Source organism: Aspergillus nidulans, chromosome II, assembly GCF_000011425.1.
Source record: "Aspergillus nidulans FGSC A4 chromosome II".
Classification (NCBI taxonomy): Eukaryota; Fungi; Ascomycota; class Eurotiomycetes; order Eurotiales; family Aspergillaceae; genus Aspergillus; species Aspergillus nidulans.
The window spans coordinates 1668354-1685094 of record NC_066258.1 but is presented as its reverse complement, the minus strand read 5'-3'; the positions used below and the strand labels follow the sequence as shown (position 1 = coordinate 1685094).

Sequence of the window (16741 nt, the reverse complement as noted above, 5' to 3'; positions counted from 1 at the left end):
CAGAAGAGTGCAGGAAGAGGAGGTACATCTGGAGTTGGAGCAAGTCGGCGGTCGTTGTCTTATCAGCCCGCGGATCTCCCGTGACCTGTGGGTCCAATGACGATATGCATTGATATCGCCGAATACTATGTAGGAATGGAGTGGTTGGTTGATAAAAGTGGTAGATACGTAGGCAGTAACATGACATTCCGATCATTATTCTGAATAGTAAGAACCCCGAGTGCTCCTGTACTCGGTAACTGTACTTCATGAGACCCATTTTTCGCTCAACCCTCCCAAGAACGCCATTGCTAATAGATCCGCATGAAACACAAAATATAGGACAATTCACGCCCCTGAGCATATGATACATATTTGTTGCATGCTATGCCAAACTGTCGAGAAGTAGACCCTCTATGGGAATGGTAATAGGCCACGCCCCATTTGAACCGCCATAAGCCATCCCCCATGGTTACATGGCATATATGGCAATACCATTGTCGTCAGCGCTTAGTGTTCCACCTTTGAGATCAATCATATCCCAATCGATCTCTTTACACACTTCATCCTTTAATAAAGGCTCTTCGAACCGACCCGGCAGGCGGCACCAATCTGCAGGAATCCAACTTCCGTCTGTGGCATCTGAGTCTTTGTTGACCCCTTCATCATTCTTCAGCACCTCGCCGTCCTTGGGAGTCTGGGTAACGACGCCGGTTTCCACTGAGTCCGGCGTATCCTGGGTACCGTTAAACATCTCAGCGTTGAGGAATTCGTCCATCACACCAAGGTCCAAATCATGATCATCACTCAAATTGCCAAATGCATCACGAATTGCGTCAAAAGAAATGGCGCTGTCTGCCCACAAATCTTTTGCCATGGATGCTGGGTCCTGCTCCGCCGTTTTCCTCGAATCTCTCTTGCCATCTTCGCTCAGTGTAGGTTTAACAGACATCGAGCCAGAACCTTTGGTCGCTCCGCGAACTGGAGTTAGCTGCTGACTGGACGCTGGAGAAGCAGGCTTCGCGGCCACCTGGCTCGAGACTCGTCCCATAGGTGTCGCCCCGGAAACAGGTGTCGCTCCCTCGGCCTTCACTTCCTGCTTCGCTGGCAGTGCCGTAGCGAAGCCGAATCCCTTCGTCAAACCCTGAGAATCAGGCTTTTGTTCATCCTTAACCAGAGTACTGAAGCATTGAAGCGCGAATTGGAGGGCATTCTCGATGGGTTCCTCAGCCTTATGACTTTCTTCAACGTGCTTGTCAAGATCTCCCTGGCTGCCAAACCCTTGGTAGTGATATTGACACTCGGGAACCGAACACTTGAAAGCGCCATTGATTGGCCTGGCTTCGGCTGCCGCCTGTTTGTTCGCTTGTGCCTTGGCCCCTGACGTACCAGAGACAGGGGTAGTACTCGGATGCGATTGCTTTCTCCGCTTTGGGGGAGGAAGCTTAAGTTCCTGGGGTGGTATACTCCCGGGTCCATAAGCATGGGGAACGCCCTGTGGGGAGGGCGCCCCGAATGGCGCTGCCGGGATAGCCCCTGATGGAGCGGTTTGACTTGACGCTCTGCGGGCCCGCTGAAGGGCCTCTTCTTGTTGCTGAAGCTGCTGAAGATTGCTCGCGTTGAGCGGGGGCATGTTCTGATTTGTCTGTTGTGGATTAGGTCCCTGAGACATGCCGACCCGCTGCCCGGGCCCTTGGTTTTGCTGTTGGTTGACGCGCGCGATCATATGATGGAACAGTTTCTTGATGTAATTAGTAGTGCCGATCAAATATTCCGGAGTGATCGTGAATTGATCGTTCAATGCCCAATCCGGACTGGGCTTAAATTGGCGCATCAGTTGAATACGCTGGTGAATGTCAGTACATTGATTATAAACAAAGAAGGAGCGATGAGAACATACCATTCCTAGCAAGCTTCGCAGATTTTTCTCTTGCCCGGGGACTTTCGCAATGAACTGAACTAGCGCATCCATCCTTCCCAGATAGTCTGTACAATCCCGAAGTTGTTGATTCATTGCGGCCCTTTGCTCCGGCGTAACAGCAACTGGCTTGTCCTCTGGGGCATTCTTGCCGAGCTCATTATACAACTGTCGAATACTCTCGGGTAAATTACTCCACGCCTTCTCTGCAGCAGCTCTACTGATTGTACCACGTGCTTGACCTTGCTGTCGACGGAGATGAGCCTCTATTTGCATCCGCTGTTGCGGCGTCATTGCTGCTAACTGCTCTCGGGTAAACGGCATGGCCGGCCTGGAAGGTGCTGTCACCGGCAAGGTTTGGGAAATCGCAGGCTGATTCGAGTTCTGGATAGGAGAAGCCTGACCAATGGCCATTTCTTCATTTTGTAACTTTCTCTTCGCCGTTGGTGGTGTCTGCTTGGGGGCTGGCCCTTTGGCGGCCTTGGAAGGAGATACAGCCTGCGTTTTGATCGCTTGATTCTGTGCGATTTGCTGCGGTACTTGATGCTGAGCTTGTTGTTCCGGCTTGACTTGGGGCGGGACGGATGGTACATGCACTTGTGACTTCTGATTCTGCTGGTTTGCAAGAGCCTGGGCTGCTCGGGCCTGGACCGCCTGCATATGCCTTTGCCGGAGGAGCTCGCTCAATTGCTCGTCACTGAGAGACTGCACTTGCGCACCCAAGCGCTGACGAGCAATTTGGAGTTCTTGTGGTGTGATCTGCCGCATGTGCGGCATAGGAAATTGTGCTTGTTGCTGTCCGGGCTGGAACTGTTGAGCATTCATAAACGGCTGAGGCTGGCCCTGGAAGTTTGGGGACGCCCAAGAAGGCTGGCCCTTCTGCTCAGGGTTTCTATTGCTAGTCTCCTTTAAAATCTGAGCCAGATGAAATTTCTGATACGTCATCAGTTTCTGGTGATCCAATCCACCTAGAAGCTGCGGACTCGCTGCTGCCAGTTGTTTTAACTGGCCCCAAGTTTTGATGTTTTTAGGTATTGATGCCGCATTTGGGTTGTTATTGAAGATTGCCGGAGGAAAAGGCATATTATCCATACGACTAATCTCTTCGGGTGTCATTTCCATATTGGACCCGGCTTGTTGGCGAAGAAGCTGGAACTGATGAAGCTGCTGTTGTTGCTGAAGCTGCTGCTGCCGTTGTTGAACGGTCATTTGTTGCCCGGGAATCATCTGGTTCGGTTGTTGGGCACCGCCCAACGACGCAAACTGCTGCTGCATATCCATTGAAGCTCGCATGTTCTGAGGGTTAACCATCTGACCGTTAATCATATGTTGACTTTGGCCGGGTTGTGGTATGCCCTGCTGCATCGCCATGTTAGGCTGGACGGCATTCTGTCTGGCCAGAGCTGGGTTGCTTGCCATCATACGACGTTGCTGGTTGAGGAAGAAAGCATTCCGCTGTTCGGGGGTCATTCGAGCCAGCTGCTCCTGGATGTGCGGTGGGAAATTCGCGGGCATCGGGGGACGATTTTGGATTCCCTGCTGTGTGCCCATGGGCTGGACATTGGCTGGAAGTTGTTTCGTACTCGGTTGTCTCGAAGATGGGTGGACTTGGGCTGCAGCCTGTGCAGGAGACATTTGTCCCGGGGCCGCAATTGGGCGATTTAACATGGGCATCGCTGGGCTCTGGGTTATTGGTTGTTGCATATTCGCCTGTGACATGGCCATTTGCGCTTTCTGAGCCGCTTGTACACGTTGTGCCTGTGTTGTTTGAGGCTGTGACTGAAATTGGGTTGCTTGTTGAGGCCGATCCTGCGGACCTGGTTGAGCGTTTGGTAGATGTTGTTGTGTCAGAAATTGTGGACTGATTCCAGCATTGTTCATATTGACCTGATTGCCCTGGCCAAGTTGTTGCCCCACCGGAAACATATTTTGGGTTGCGTTAAATGACTGTTGATTCATTTGGGACGAGCTAGCGGGGACGACAAGCTGGCCAGCTTCTTGAGAGCGTAGTCCGTCAGCCTGTTGACCCTGAATATTTTCGACGTTACCGATAAACGCCGAAGGATCGAGTGTCTGCTGGTTACCCATGGAAAACGAATGATTTCTCTGAGGCATGTTCACCATGTTTTGAAACATCTGCCGTTGTTGCTGAGGGTTGATCATAGGATCACCCATTAAATTATTCGCAGAGTCTCCCCCATTGTTCTGATTATTCCGACTCATCTCCAGGCGTGAACGTTTGACTCGACGAATATGATTCATAGCTTGGCATCGAAAGAAATATGTAATGGGATCCATGCCTTTCTTGGAGAGGTAAACCTTCTGATCCGGGCTCATATTTTGCAAGTTCATTTTGATCTTGTTCATATCCTCAGGGGATGTCTTTTGAAGAATTTGGGTCGCAATGCGACAGACGTTCTCATATTCTTGGGGCGTTAGAGAATTCAGATCGTCGTTAAGCGCGGCAGCACCTCCGAGCCGTTGCTGCGGGCGCTGTTGCTGAAGCATTGCTTGTGGCTGCTGCGGCTGTTGCTGGCGCTGTTGAACGGCTGCCTGTTGACCCGGATTGTTCATGCTCATTTGCATCTGCTGTTGACCAGGCATTGGGGACGGCTGCATTGATCGAGACAACTGCTGTGAGAATGGCGATTGCCCAACCCCTATCATTCCGGTCGGCGGCCCTTGTTGCATCATGCCTCCCTGCATCGCCGCGGCGTGTCTAGCTCTTGTGTCTCGAATATGGACGAGTTTGTCGTTAAACTCTCTATCGTAATCGGCCTAGAGGACAAAGGTTTGTTTAGAGGTATGACTAAGGAAAGCGAACCGGAACCAGGCATACCTTGGTAGCGGCTTCTTTGAACGCCTTGACCTCGAATGACATAGCCGCTTGTGCGGCATTTCGTAGCTCGATTTGGGGTTGTATTAAGCGAAGAGAGGTGATCCTGGAAGTTGGAATGAAATACCAGTTAATGACGTTGTGCTTAGTGACAGACAAGGAGTGCAAAAACAAAAACAAAAAAAAGTTGAAATAACAATAAACACAAAAAAAAGACTCACATCTGATGTACTTTAAATGTCCGGTCTCTGACCGAAACCTCCGCCCTCCAGCCACTCCAAGGGCCCTGACTCTGTAACATCTGAGCAACATTGTTAAGGATATGTTGCATGTCGGCTTTGGGAACACCTTGCATCTGGCCCGGGGGCTTCACTCCGGCGCTCATGCCCCCATTGACATTGGGGAAATTTGCGGGGTTCATGTCAACAACCCCCTTAGCGGGGATCGAGGATAAGTCCGCGCAAGCCTTTTGGAGGAATCAGCATCCGCCGACGAGGACAGCCCACGATATTGGACTTGGATAGCACAGGGTGTTCGGAATTTCAAAAGGTGTTGAGAGGAGGTATCAGGATCGCAGTAAGGATAGATTCAAATGTTATGAAATCTGAATGAAAAGCCAGTGGTGCCGAGGTGAATCGGAATACGCGACTCGAGATTGAGTGACGGGCCTGGAGTATTGCGAGGGGCGAGACGATCGGGATCGCGGCTATTCGAGGGTGGAATGCAATGGCCGGTTCAGAGAGGGAAGAAAATGTGTTGCTCGCAAAAGGAACCAGCGCAACAGAAACCAAGGCGTTCGCGCAGCAGCGTCTAGCTCAAGGCAAATTCGTTGGCGGAGGCGGGTGAATGGTTTGGGGGGAGGGAGACGCTCTCAGGATTGCACGGGCGAGGGTTGGATCACTGGCAGGGATGTTTGCAGTTACACGGGACCCAAGTGGCTGCAGAACAATTTGAATCGACCTGAAGGCTCATGAACGACGGGGATTTATCGATCGAAGGAAATATCGAAACAGGCTCCAAGAGCGCAGGGAGCCAAAAGGGAAAAAGTAAAATTGAAAAAGAAACGGTTTCTAGAGAGCTAAATGAAGAGCGAGTGTCAGGTTGATCGTAATATGAGGAAGGGGAAGGCTGAAACGAATTCGGCGGGAGGATGGGAAATAATGAATCTAAGAGCACCGAAAGAAACAGGGACAGAGCGGCTGGCAGTCCGGAGAAAAAGCAAGTCTTAAGACACCGGTCGGAGGAAGTTAAAAACTTAGGAGGGGGAAGACAAGAAAGAAAAGAGAGAGGAGAGGAGAGGAGAGAGGAGGGCAATGAGGTTAGCAAGCCTACCAAAAAGAGGGTAAAACAAGTTGCTGCCCAGTGATGTGGCGGGCAATGAGAGCCAAGTCAGCCGAGTGAAAGTACGAAAGTCTGTTCAGGGACGAAAAGAGAGAGAGAGAGAGAAGGGGAGGGAGGATGGAGGACTCGGGGACGAGTAATGGTGCCAAAATGAATGGCAACAAGGGAGGAATGGGAAGATTGGAAGATTGGTAAATGGTAATGAAAGAAGGAGAGGTGAAGAGTTGATGAAGATGGATCATGGAGGTGATGTGGTGCGGGACCAGCAAGAGCTACGGATAGGCCTGGACAACTCTTGATCTGCTTTTGGTCTGAGATGGGCGGGTTAGTGGCTGTCGTGACAGCAGAATGGAGTTAGCATGAAGACTAGAGATCGGGAACCTCCTTCAAGGTTCCTCTGGACCAAGTCAGTCGGACGGCGTTTAGCCCAATGACTGGCTCGAAGGACGCAAGGTCTGACGGCCAAGCCTTGTGTAGCTTCACCTGCTGTATACAAAGTACTGTACTTGTATAGCCAGTCTACCTCATTGTATGATACATGCATGAAATTTAGAGGGTAGCAGGGTCCAGAGGACTCGATTCTTCCGCATTTTGGTCTAATGGCAGTGCCTCTTGTCCTGAGGATTATGGCAGATAGTTTATAACAGCAGGGATGTCTTCTGCTCTGCCCATTCATCATGGGTACTCTGTACAGGTGGAACTCCTCCTGTGTAAGAGAGTGGTACAAGTATATGGCGAGTCTGCAACGGGACTCGGTCCGCATCAAAAGACTGCTATTATCCTAAACACAACCAAATGAACCTGAAGCCATCAGAAAAAGGAAGAAAAAGCGTGTTACTCGATTATAGCTCCTCCAACCTTGGAATCTTCCAACCCAAACTTTTTATGAGTTTAACAGTCAAAAGTGGTATGATACAAGCGGCCAATCAGAGACGAATGGTCCTCCAGAAACAGGCATTGGTCACGTGCCCTTTGCTGCCCATCTCAGCTGCTGTCGTCACTCCCGCGGCCGCTGGAGTCGTTCCGCCAGCCGGTTATATTGTGATTGGCACTTCGGTCCCCTTCCATCATCCATCGTCGTCAGCCTCAAACAAGAGCGGGAGTCCAGAATCTCTTCTCTTTTCTGAAAAGGGACAGAATCACCTTAGACTTCTATTTTCTCCCCTTACTCTTGGGCCCGCGCTCTCTTTCCGTCCTTATACGTCTCCTGTCTGACTCAGAGGTTCCTGATCAATAGTCTCCGTTAGTCTGTTGAATCTGACCGCGACATGGTCAATTATTGTTGATCGATCAAATCAGGCCTCCCTTTTCTGCCTATACATGCCTCGCCTACATTTATCGTCTCGAGCACCATGATCACGATAGCCAGTATATCAGTGGGCTCCAGCATCTTCTTCACTTTAGCCCTCCTTATAATCTCCGTGCTTGTGCTGCTACTCCTCCGACGGTTCCTGACTCTGCGAGCGACGCCGGCATATTTATCCATCCCCGTCTTTCTTGCGCTTGCTCTTCCCGCCAGTGTAGTTCTTCTAGTACCCATTGACCTGGCCTCGAGCTCCCGTGACAAGGGCGACCGTCCCAACGCGATATGGCTTCCTGAACGCCTTCTTTTGGTCTCCTGGCGCATCGCCTACTGGTTGATCTTCGTCCTCACCTGGTATGTTGCCTCGTAAATGACCTCGATAGTTTCTCATCTAACCTCTGTTGCACTACCAGGGCCATTCTTCCATTACTAGGTGAATATATCGACTCCGGACACCGCGATGGCAAAGCCCGTATTCAATATTCCGTCCGTTCCAACGCACGATATCAGATGATCGTCCTAGGATGTGCGACTGTGGGCCTTATCTACATTTCCATTCAGAATGGGTTTGAGTTCTCTACCATCAAAGCCCTCGCCATGGCCCTGGCTTATGTGTGGGGTCTCGTCCTTGCAATCTACCTAATGGGACATGGTTTGGTTTCTATACCTCGTACACTCTTTCGCAATGCAAGTGCCAGTGGCAGATTACGGAGGCTCCAGTCTCATGCACCGTTAATGCATGATCGCCTGATGGATGCCATTAATGATCTGGAGACCCTCGAGGCCCAGGTATCGCAACTGCAGTCTCGAAAGACCGGGACGGCCCGCGACTTTCAGGATTGGATTGATGAGCTTGCCGAAACCTCAACTCCTCCGGAGCTTCGGTCTGGACTTCTGGAGCCCGCCAGCAGTCCTAGCACAGTCCCAGCGGTGATTACGGAACGCTATCTAGCGGACTTGACTAGACGCCTTCAACGCGCTAGGCATCAAAAAGCTCGCTTCGTTGATGCATGGGATCGTTTAATCTACACCGCTGCCGATCTGCAGGCGATCATTAACTCCTCCGCATCGAAGAAGCTTGAGTTCACTCATCAATCTCAGCGCTCCGCCTGCCTTGCGCAATCCAAGTTCCTCACTCCCTATATGCGGTACCAACTGTATACGAATGTGTACCCAAACTTACGACTAGCCTTTGGAGCGCTCTTTGCAGCAGCCTCGGTGTGCGTCGTATGGTCCGAGTTAATTAAGTCGATAGCACCCCGGTTATCTGTGGTGACCATGTCCATTGTCTCGTATCATGAGAGACCAGCGCCGGTCGGATTTGGACGACAAGTCATTGCCTCTATGTGGCTAATGTATATGTGCTCTGCGGCATTGGTTGGAGTTAATGATGCGAAAGTATGGGGTAACCGAGCATTGGTGCGTCGAAATACGTACGGCGAAAGTGCATGTTGGTATGCAAGTTTAGTTGCTCGGCTTACTGTGCCAATTGCATATAACTTCTTGACATTCTTACCGAAGAACGTCCGAGAAAGCACAACATTCTACCGTTTTCTCGGCCAGTGGATTGATTTAACGCCACTTGGAAAAGGCTTCGATTACTTCTTCCCAGTTGCTATCCTAATTCCCATTGGGGCTACCATGTTCAACCTTTACGGCCGCGTTAGGAACATCTGTGGCTTTGGCCTCATTGAAGAGGATGACGATGATCTGGAAAATAATCCCAGCGGTTATGGGATAGGCGGCTGGCGAGAAGGTCGCGAGCTGATTGAACGGGAGCTCAGTGGTCTTGGCTCCCTCGGGCTTTCCGCACGCAATGAGCGATCTCCCCGACGTCCAATCAATGCGGATGGGAATACGCAAGCGTACTCTTCCTCGCGCACGCCCTTGACCGATGCGTCGCGCCCATCTAGGTCTATCCGGAGCGCCGTTGCCAGCACTTCAGTCGTGCAAGAAGAGGATGAGGACGAGAATTTTTTTCAGTCTTTCGCACATCGTGTGAGAAACACGATTGAGACCGCAGGCCGGCCGCAGTGGCTCCAGAACGATTCGTTTCGATTGCCCCGATGGATGAGCAATGATGGCAACGATGGTAACAATGGTCTAGCCCGATGGTTCGGCGGCCGCCCTGCCAATGGAGGCGTGAGAATTTAGATGAGCCTGCTTTCTATACGTGCATTGCAGTGGCGTTTACTTAGACATGATTCAAGTTCGGTCGTATGATATTCATAATAATATATATAATAATCTTGGTACGATACATGGAATGGGCAATCAAGCAACCCTAGTCTTTCCTGGTCTCAGGTACAGAAAAGCAAATATATGCAGAACAAGCACGATACTTCTCGGCCGAAGTCACCATCGGAACTATCCCGTCACGATGCTTATGGTGGTATGAGTGCTTCCACTATTCGTTGGGAATACAGCCCCATTGCCAGCACATGTCAAGTTTTCAGATGGATGGGATTCTGTTGTGTAAGTGCAACTTCTAGTCGCTCATCGCTTGCTCAAACTGAGCCACTACTATTACATACTGTGTTATCTCGACAGCCACAATGTGGCTTGACAGTGGCTGACAGACATGCTGTGCCACAGCTGCCTGCGGCTTTTGCGGATATTTTCCTGGAGCCTCCGCAGAAACCCGTCACTCGCGTTTTGCCAGTTTCTCCCCAAGTCCAGGCCACCATTTTCCTCAAGGCTGAGGCTGTCTCTGCCTTGGAGAAAAATATCAGACCAGAGGAGTGTCCTTTTCCATAACCTCAGCTCCCAGAGGGCCATCTTTCCCGGCTGGTCTATTATAAATCCATGACCAATCTGCTCCCACACGTTTCCCAGACCTCTCTGGGCGAGACGTGTGCTTTTTATCTGGATTACATCACCGCCAGCCTGCCCCCTTCGTTACACTCTCTCCACCATAAATTCCTCTTGCCCCTCATCTCACGCCCCGCCCTCCCATCGACGCCCCTGCTGCGCGCCCTCTCCTCACCGTCTGACTGGGCTTCATATTACAGCACCGACTACAACAAACTTTCCGCCGCTCTTACGCTTGTCACTTGCGCAATTGCCCTTGTGGTCATGTCTTGGCGCAACCTCTGGCGTCGTCCCGCACCCCCTCACCAGTCGACGAATACCGGCGAGCGACCCTATACCTACCTCACGCCGGATGACATTGTCGACCCGCCCTCTCGTCTGTATAAAGAGGAGGATGACTCTGAACCGGATAAGCTTATTCTGAACCACCGCAAGGTAACCTACGAACTGCATTTCCCGCCGTACTCTATCAACGATGGCACCCTGAGCATTGGCCAGCTGCGGCAGGCCGCGGCAGAGGTCACGCGTACCGCCGATCCTAACCGCATCAAACTGCTTTACAAGGGCAAGCTCCTAGATGATGACTCGCTGCCATGTCGTGCAGAGGGCCTCAAGCAACAGTCCGAGATTCTGTGTGTTGTTTCAGAAGTACAGTCCGGTACTAGGACTCCTAGCGATGTATCCTCTATTGGGCGGACGAGCGAAGAAACTCCGCGATTGTCATCACTAAACATCAGCGAGATCACGCCCAGGTCAGATGGAAGCAAGAAGAACAAGCGCAAGAAGAAGAACAAGGGGAAGAAGAAGTCCAAAGCCGACTCTGACGATAACGAGTCATCAACGCCCGCTCAGCGCCCACAACCTACTTCATCTTCTGACGGCGGCAGCCGTTACGCCTTACCACCGCCAGCACCAAACCTGAACACCTTCCCCACTCCGCTTGGGCAGGTACAAGGTCTGACCGCATATTTCCGCAAAGAGATCGTCCCGCTCTGTAATCGGTACATCACGGATCCGCCGCAGGATGAGAAAACTCGTGATTTTGAACACAAGAAGCTCGGCGAGACCATTCTGGCACAAGTCATGATTAAGGCGGACTCCATTGAAGTTGTGGACGACGAGACTCGGAGTGCGCGAAGGGCCCTGATTAAAGAGGCCCAGTCTACGCTTAATCAGGTCGATGCGGTGGCAAAGGCCTGAATTACCTTAAACCAGTTAAAATTAATCTTCGGACTTCTACCATTCTTCTCTCGATCTACTCCTTGCATTATACCTACGTCTCTTAAATATTTCTGGCTTACCTTTTTGTTGTTTGTGATTGGGATAAGTTCTACACCCCGCATGTAGTCAAGCATTTCTTTTACATTGGATCGGTAAGGTTAAGGAGAATATATAGACTTGCTCAATATTAGACCATTGATGCTCATACCGGACTAGGGTTATATAGACAATTGACATGCAACTCACAGCTCTTACGCAGTAATCACGCAGCTTGGCTGAATGCATTTCAAACACTGGTAATAGACAAGAAGAGGAAAAAAGGTACTCAAGACAACTGTAATCCTCTTCCATTTTTACATAACCCAATATATTGTTTTCAGGGCCAATGTTGCTTATGAACTCTGCCACAACACGAGGGGGAGAGTCGTCGATAAAGGCACAGATCGAAACAGCCGGTCTTAATTCCCGTTCCTGATATTGTCCGCGATCTTCTCGGCAACCATATAGCACGTACTCTGCGGATGTCCCGGCGGCAAAGTTGGAAAGATACTTGCATCAACAACGCGCAAGTTCTGTACTCCAATAACCCGGCCATTCGAGTCAACCACAGCATCAGGGTTGCTAGAGTTACCCATCGCACACGTCCCTGCAGCATGCCAAACGGGCACGATAGTCGAGCGGATAAAATCCAAGATCTCCTCGTCGGTCTGAATATCCGGGCCGGGGCGATGCTCGTCAACCCCGGGAATTGTGACACCAGATGCGTTGAAAGCCTGTCGGGCGCGCTTGAGAGCTGCAACGGCGACTTCCCGGTCTGCGGGGTGAGTGAGGTAACCAAGGTCGATAAGGGGGGGTTCGGCGGTGTCTGTGCTGTTTATAGAGACAGACCCCCGCGAGAGAGGGGCGACAAGGGCGGCCGCAATGGTGCCGTATTCGTAGCCGTCTCCTAAGTTCTGGTCATCGGCGCTGTGCCAACCATCTAGAATGCCATCGAGGCTAAGGTACTCGACTTCGGGCCAGTCTGAGGGAAAGGCGGAGAGCGCTTCACGAGTGCTGTTTGTGAGATGCTTGCGGATATCGTTAGGAAGTTTTTCCCAGCCTAGGACGCCGAAACCGGGAGCAGTGAGGGGTCCCTTTTGGAAGGCGTATTGGGCTAAAGCTTCTGCGGCGGCGAGGGCGTCGTTCACAAGGCGGCTAGCAGTAACGACATTGACTCTATTGACGACTCCGAAGAGTGCATGATCCCAGAGGTTTTGACCGACGCCTGGGAGGTCCTTTATGACTTTTATACCGAGCTCTTGCAGGGTTGACTTTGGTCCAATTCCAGAAACCATTAGGATTTGGGGAGACTGGAAGGCTCCGGCAGAAACGATTATTTCCTTCTTTGCTGTGAGAGTGTAAGATATGCCGAGAGTCTCAACCTTGACGCTTCGAGCTTTAGTTCCGCTAAAGATGATCTTCTTTGCAAGGGTGTGCGCATAGACGTTGAAGTTCAACGTAAATTGAGGTAGAAAGCTTGTCTTTGAAGAGCTTCTTGTTTCGGCGCTGGGGTCAATAGTTGCGGCTGCCCAAGCAGAGCCATTGAGGTAGCCGCTGTTCGTGTCTTGCCCTGGGAGAATGCCGATTTTTTCTAGCCCAACTTCCACGTACGTGGAGAATGGGGAGCCATAATTAGGCCAGCTGACGTGGAGAGGGCCATCCAAATCGTTGTCGAATGCATCTGCATTATAAGTCACGCTCGAATTCTTGTTGCGCTTGGTCATATCCGGTGGCGTCAGCGTGCAGCTCTTCTTGAAGTAGGGCAGCACCGATTCCCAAGCCCACGAGGAATCTCCTGTGATGTCTGCCCATTGATCATAGGTTTTCTGGGTTCCACTATCAAGTGGTTAGTATTGAATGATGAGACTGATGTAGAACGCTTACGGAGCACTTACCGGTGATAGACCATCAAGTTACGCGCAGAGGTGCCACCCAAACATTTGCCTCTTGCATAACGAAGGACTCGGTCATTTGCGGCCTGGAACAAAGTCAGATGAATCTCGACCAGAACCCATACTGGGGATCCAATGCAGACCACATACCGTCAAGGGCAAAGTATCGAAGTTCCAGTCAATCAGCAGAGAATCGTCGGAGGGGTCAGTGCCAGTATTCGACGCCGCAGCAAACCCCGGGATAATGCTCTCCATGCCACCTTCGATTTCATAATGTCCACCTGCTTCAACAACAGCCACCGTCACTCCAGGATCCTCAGCTAGCCTTGCTGCAATCGCTAAGCCTGAGGTACCACCACCCACCACTACATAGTCGTAGGACCAGCTGATCCCCGGAACACCTAGATTGAGTAGACATAAGGACGGAGAAGCAAGATAAGCAAGAGACAGAAGAGTGCCTTTAAGGACAATCATCATGGTCGACAGTCCAAATAGACACCCTCAGAAATTAGATCATAAAAAAAAATCTTGCGTGAACGAGTGACAAGAATAAAAACAAAAGAGTGACAGGCTTATTCAAGCCGTTTGCATTAAGTCAATAATGAACATAGAATACGCCAAAAGAAGAAACGAGCGTCGAAGTCAGGAGACCACCAAGTTTCGAGAAAACAGTAGAAGGCATATGTGCGGCAGGCCTTATAGTTATACGTCGTAACGATCACTAGGCCACCTGAGTCTCTGGACAAGTCAACCCGAAGGATAGGACTTAGCTCTCTTCGCCCTGTGCCGCAGGATCGAGCATCTGCGCCATCTCCGGCCACGCCTGATAAAAGATTGGTCGATGCCCCCGGCAAGTCAGCAAGGGCTTTTTTTGTAAGTAAAAAATCCAGGGTTTCCCGAGCTAGGACCGTCAGGATCTAAATGGGTAGACTTCAGAAGGCTGTGCAATTCGGTTCCCACATAATTTTCATTCGCCTTCACAGAAGGCTAAGGCCATTCATAGAGAAGTGAGTATTGGGTCCGACTTGGCCTGCTATTTGCCATGATGCGCAGACATATGTGGCGCAAATAACCTGCTCCGGAGGAGATACCCCTCCGAGGGCTGCGTGTCGAATTGTCTGACTCTCGAGATGATTCCTTCCGGTCTCTGGCAATACAAAGACCGAGAGAAGCAGGGATCTCTTGGGGTTGTAGTGAAGAATAGATTGAACCCAACTGGGGAGGTCATGAAGCCTGACTCAGTCGCATCCAAGTCGGGTTAGCCCTAGACATTGGACCTAGATCATTCAATATCCTTTTATCGCGTCCGACCTCATTACTGCGGTCAAACCCAGCCTATTTATCGACTCGCCTTGGTCTCATTTGCCGGATGCGGCATTACTTTGGAGGGAATGAGGGATTGTCCTATGCTGAAACGGCTCTCTGGCAGTAGTTCTGAGCGAAATAAGTCTGGCATCTCTTTGACGCCACCACCTCTGCACGTCAATGGCCAGTATCCCTGTGACATTGAGAGTGATTTCTGTAGAAGCTGCAAGGATCAGTAATGTATGGCCACGACGCTAAACATGGATTTGCCTCCCCTGTAAGAGCCTAACCAAAAGGATGGAGTGTGTCCGCCATTCCCACGCAGTTTTTGTGTCGATAGCGTATCGGTAAGACATTCCCGAATCCTCAAATTTTCTAGTTTGCAGTCGAGGCTTGCATTGGCGGACAGAAGCATGGTGTAGCTGCGCGGACGACGCGTTCCTGACATCGACAATCGAGCATGATCCATCCCTGAGTATGAGGCGAGGAAGGCTGCCCATTCCCCGCAATCCCAGGGATTGACGTTTCTCAGACGGCCCTTACTTATTCTATCACATCCCCACTATATGGACTCTCACGATGCGGAGTCCCACTTGTTTAACATCTCTTTTAATCTGTGTTGTTTGTCCACAAGAACACCTGCCGTTACAATGGCGACTCCCGGCCTCGATGTTATCATGAGCTGGACGCCAAACTATGACCATCCTCATGAGCCCCTGGATGCCGTCATATACGGTGTCAACATCCCACTGATGGTTCTAATGACCATATTCGTTGCGGGCAGGTTTCTATCGCGGACATTCCTTGTGCGCAACGCGCTTGGAGTAGATGACTGGATGATGCTTGTTGCCTATGTTGGTGCCAGTGCTGGCTTTGGACGTACATCGTGAGCTAACTCTTGCTAAAGATACTGGCAATGGGTCTGTCGGCGTGTCAGCTAGTCGAGCCCAGGTATGGTATTGGCCGCCACTTGTATGACGTGAGATATGATTGGTACCCTGCACTGGGGAAAAAAAGGCTCTAGAGCCCGAGTGAACAATTCAGGTATTAACCACTGTGAAGTTGACAATCGCAATCCAAGCACTGTTTGCGCCTTGTTCTGCAATAACGAAGATATCGATATGTTTGACATACCTTCGCCTTTTCCCGTCAAAGACAAACAGATGGTTCAACTATATTTCGATGGTCATTCTGGCGGGATTTGGAATTTCAACGACCGCAACTATGCTTTTGCAATGCATGTGGGTAGTGCTTGCCATGCCGTGACACCGTACGCTGACGCAAGCAGACCGTTGTCCGATCTCTGGGCAGTCTTCAAGCCGATGTCGCAGAAACAATGCATCGAATCAGAAAAATTTTACATTGCTGTTGCTGCCATCAACAGTATAACCGATTTCATGGTTTACCTTTGGCCGATTCACTACCTCTGGAAAGTAAAACTTAGCTTGGCGAAGAGAGCAGGTCTAATCATCTGTTTCGGCGTCGGCGTCCTGTAAGAAAGAGACGACTCTTCCCAATCCATTGATACTGCTAATTCCAATCAAGGATTTGTATTGCGGGTGTGGTTCGCATTACCTGGCAGGTCAAGTTCGCCAATTCGTGGGACCAAACATGTGAGTTCTCTTCGGCAATGAGCCTCATTTGTGCACTTATTGATGTAACTGTCTAGACAACGGAGCCATCATCTTTGTTATTGTAGCGGTGGAGTGCAATCTTGGTGTCGTCTGCGGGTGTCTTCCAGGGGTCAGGCCGCTGATGTCCAAGATCTTCCCAGGTTTGACCAGCTCAACTTACAACTCGGGTCGAGGCAAGAACAGTCACGTACAGGTCAGCTCTAACAATAGACCCGGCGGTGGATACCACGACCTGCATTCGATTCACGTTAGGAAGGAAGTGGAACTATCGGTCGTTAAGAGGCCTGCCGATGGACCATAAAGCGAACCGCGTCACGCAACGGACAGTGAGGAATGGATTTTCCGCCCATGATTGTGCACGAGTCTGACGTGATCTCTCTTGGTCTTCTATGTCCTTTTATAGTCAGTGTATAGCTAGTGGTCATGACATTGAGTTATCAGACATCTGGTGACTTCCAACAT

General features: G+C 50.7%; 4 protein-coding genes across 4 annotated transcripts, besides 1 other annotated feature; 2 read left to right on the top strand and 2 right to left on the bottom strand.

Annotated features, from left to right (window-relative positions):
- Window positions 1–16741: part of a sequence feature (contig 1.68 76..250663(-1)) that runs on past both edges of the window.
- ANIA_04210 (uncharacterized protein) lies at window positions 452–5154 on the bottom strand (the record flags this gene model as incomplete). The annotated part of the gene is made up of 4 exons (XM_656722.1): window positions 452–1825; window positions 1880–4675; window positions 4737–4839; window positions 4955–5154. The coding sequence occupies 4 exons, from the start codon at window positions 5152–5154 to the stop codon at window positions 452–454; spliced, it is 4473 nt and encodes a 1490-aa protein (XP_661814.1).
- ANIA_04211 (uncharacterized protein) lies at window positions 7255–11567 on the top strand. The gene is made up of 4 exons (XM_656723.2): window positions 7255–7731; window positions 7791–9519; window positions 9688–9852; window positions 10213–11567. Exons 1-4 carry the CDS (start codon window positions 7427–7429, stop codon window positions 11386–11388), a joined length of 3375 nt encoding a protein of 1124 aa, XP_661815.1. The 5' UTR covers window positions 7255–7426; the 3' UTR covers window positions 11389–11567.
- ANIA_04212 (GMC family oxidoreductase) lies at window positions 11868–13814 on the bottom strand (the record flags this gene model as incomplete). The annotated part of the gene is made up of 3 exons (XM_656724.1): window positions 11868–13284; window positions 13344–13426; window positions 13491–13814. 3 exons carry the CDS (start codon window positions 13812–13814, stop codon window positions 11868–11870), a joined length of 1824 nt encoding a protein of 607 aa, XP_661816.1.
- On the top strand, window positions 15296–16580 carry ANIA_04213 (uncharacterized protein; the record flags this gene model as incomplete). The annotated part of the gene is made up of 4 exons (XM_656725.1): window positions 15296–15531; window positions 15727–16137; window positions 16191–16258; window positions 16315–16580. The coding sequence occupies 4 exons, from the start codon at window positions 15296–15298 to the stop codon at window positions 16578–16580; spliced, it is 981 nt and encodes a 326-aa protein (XP_661817.1).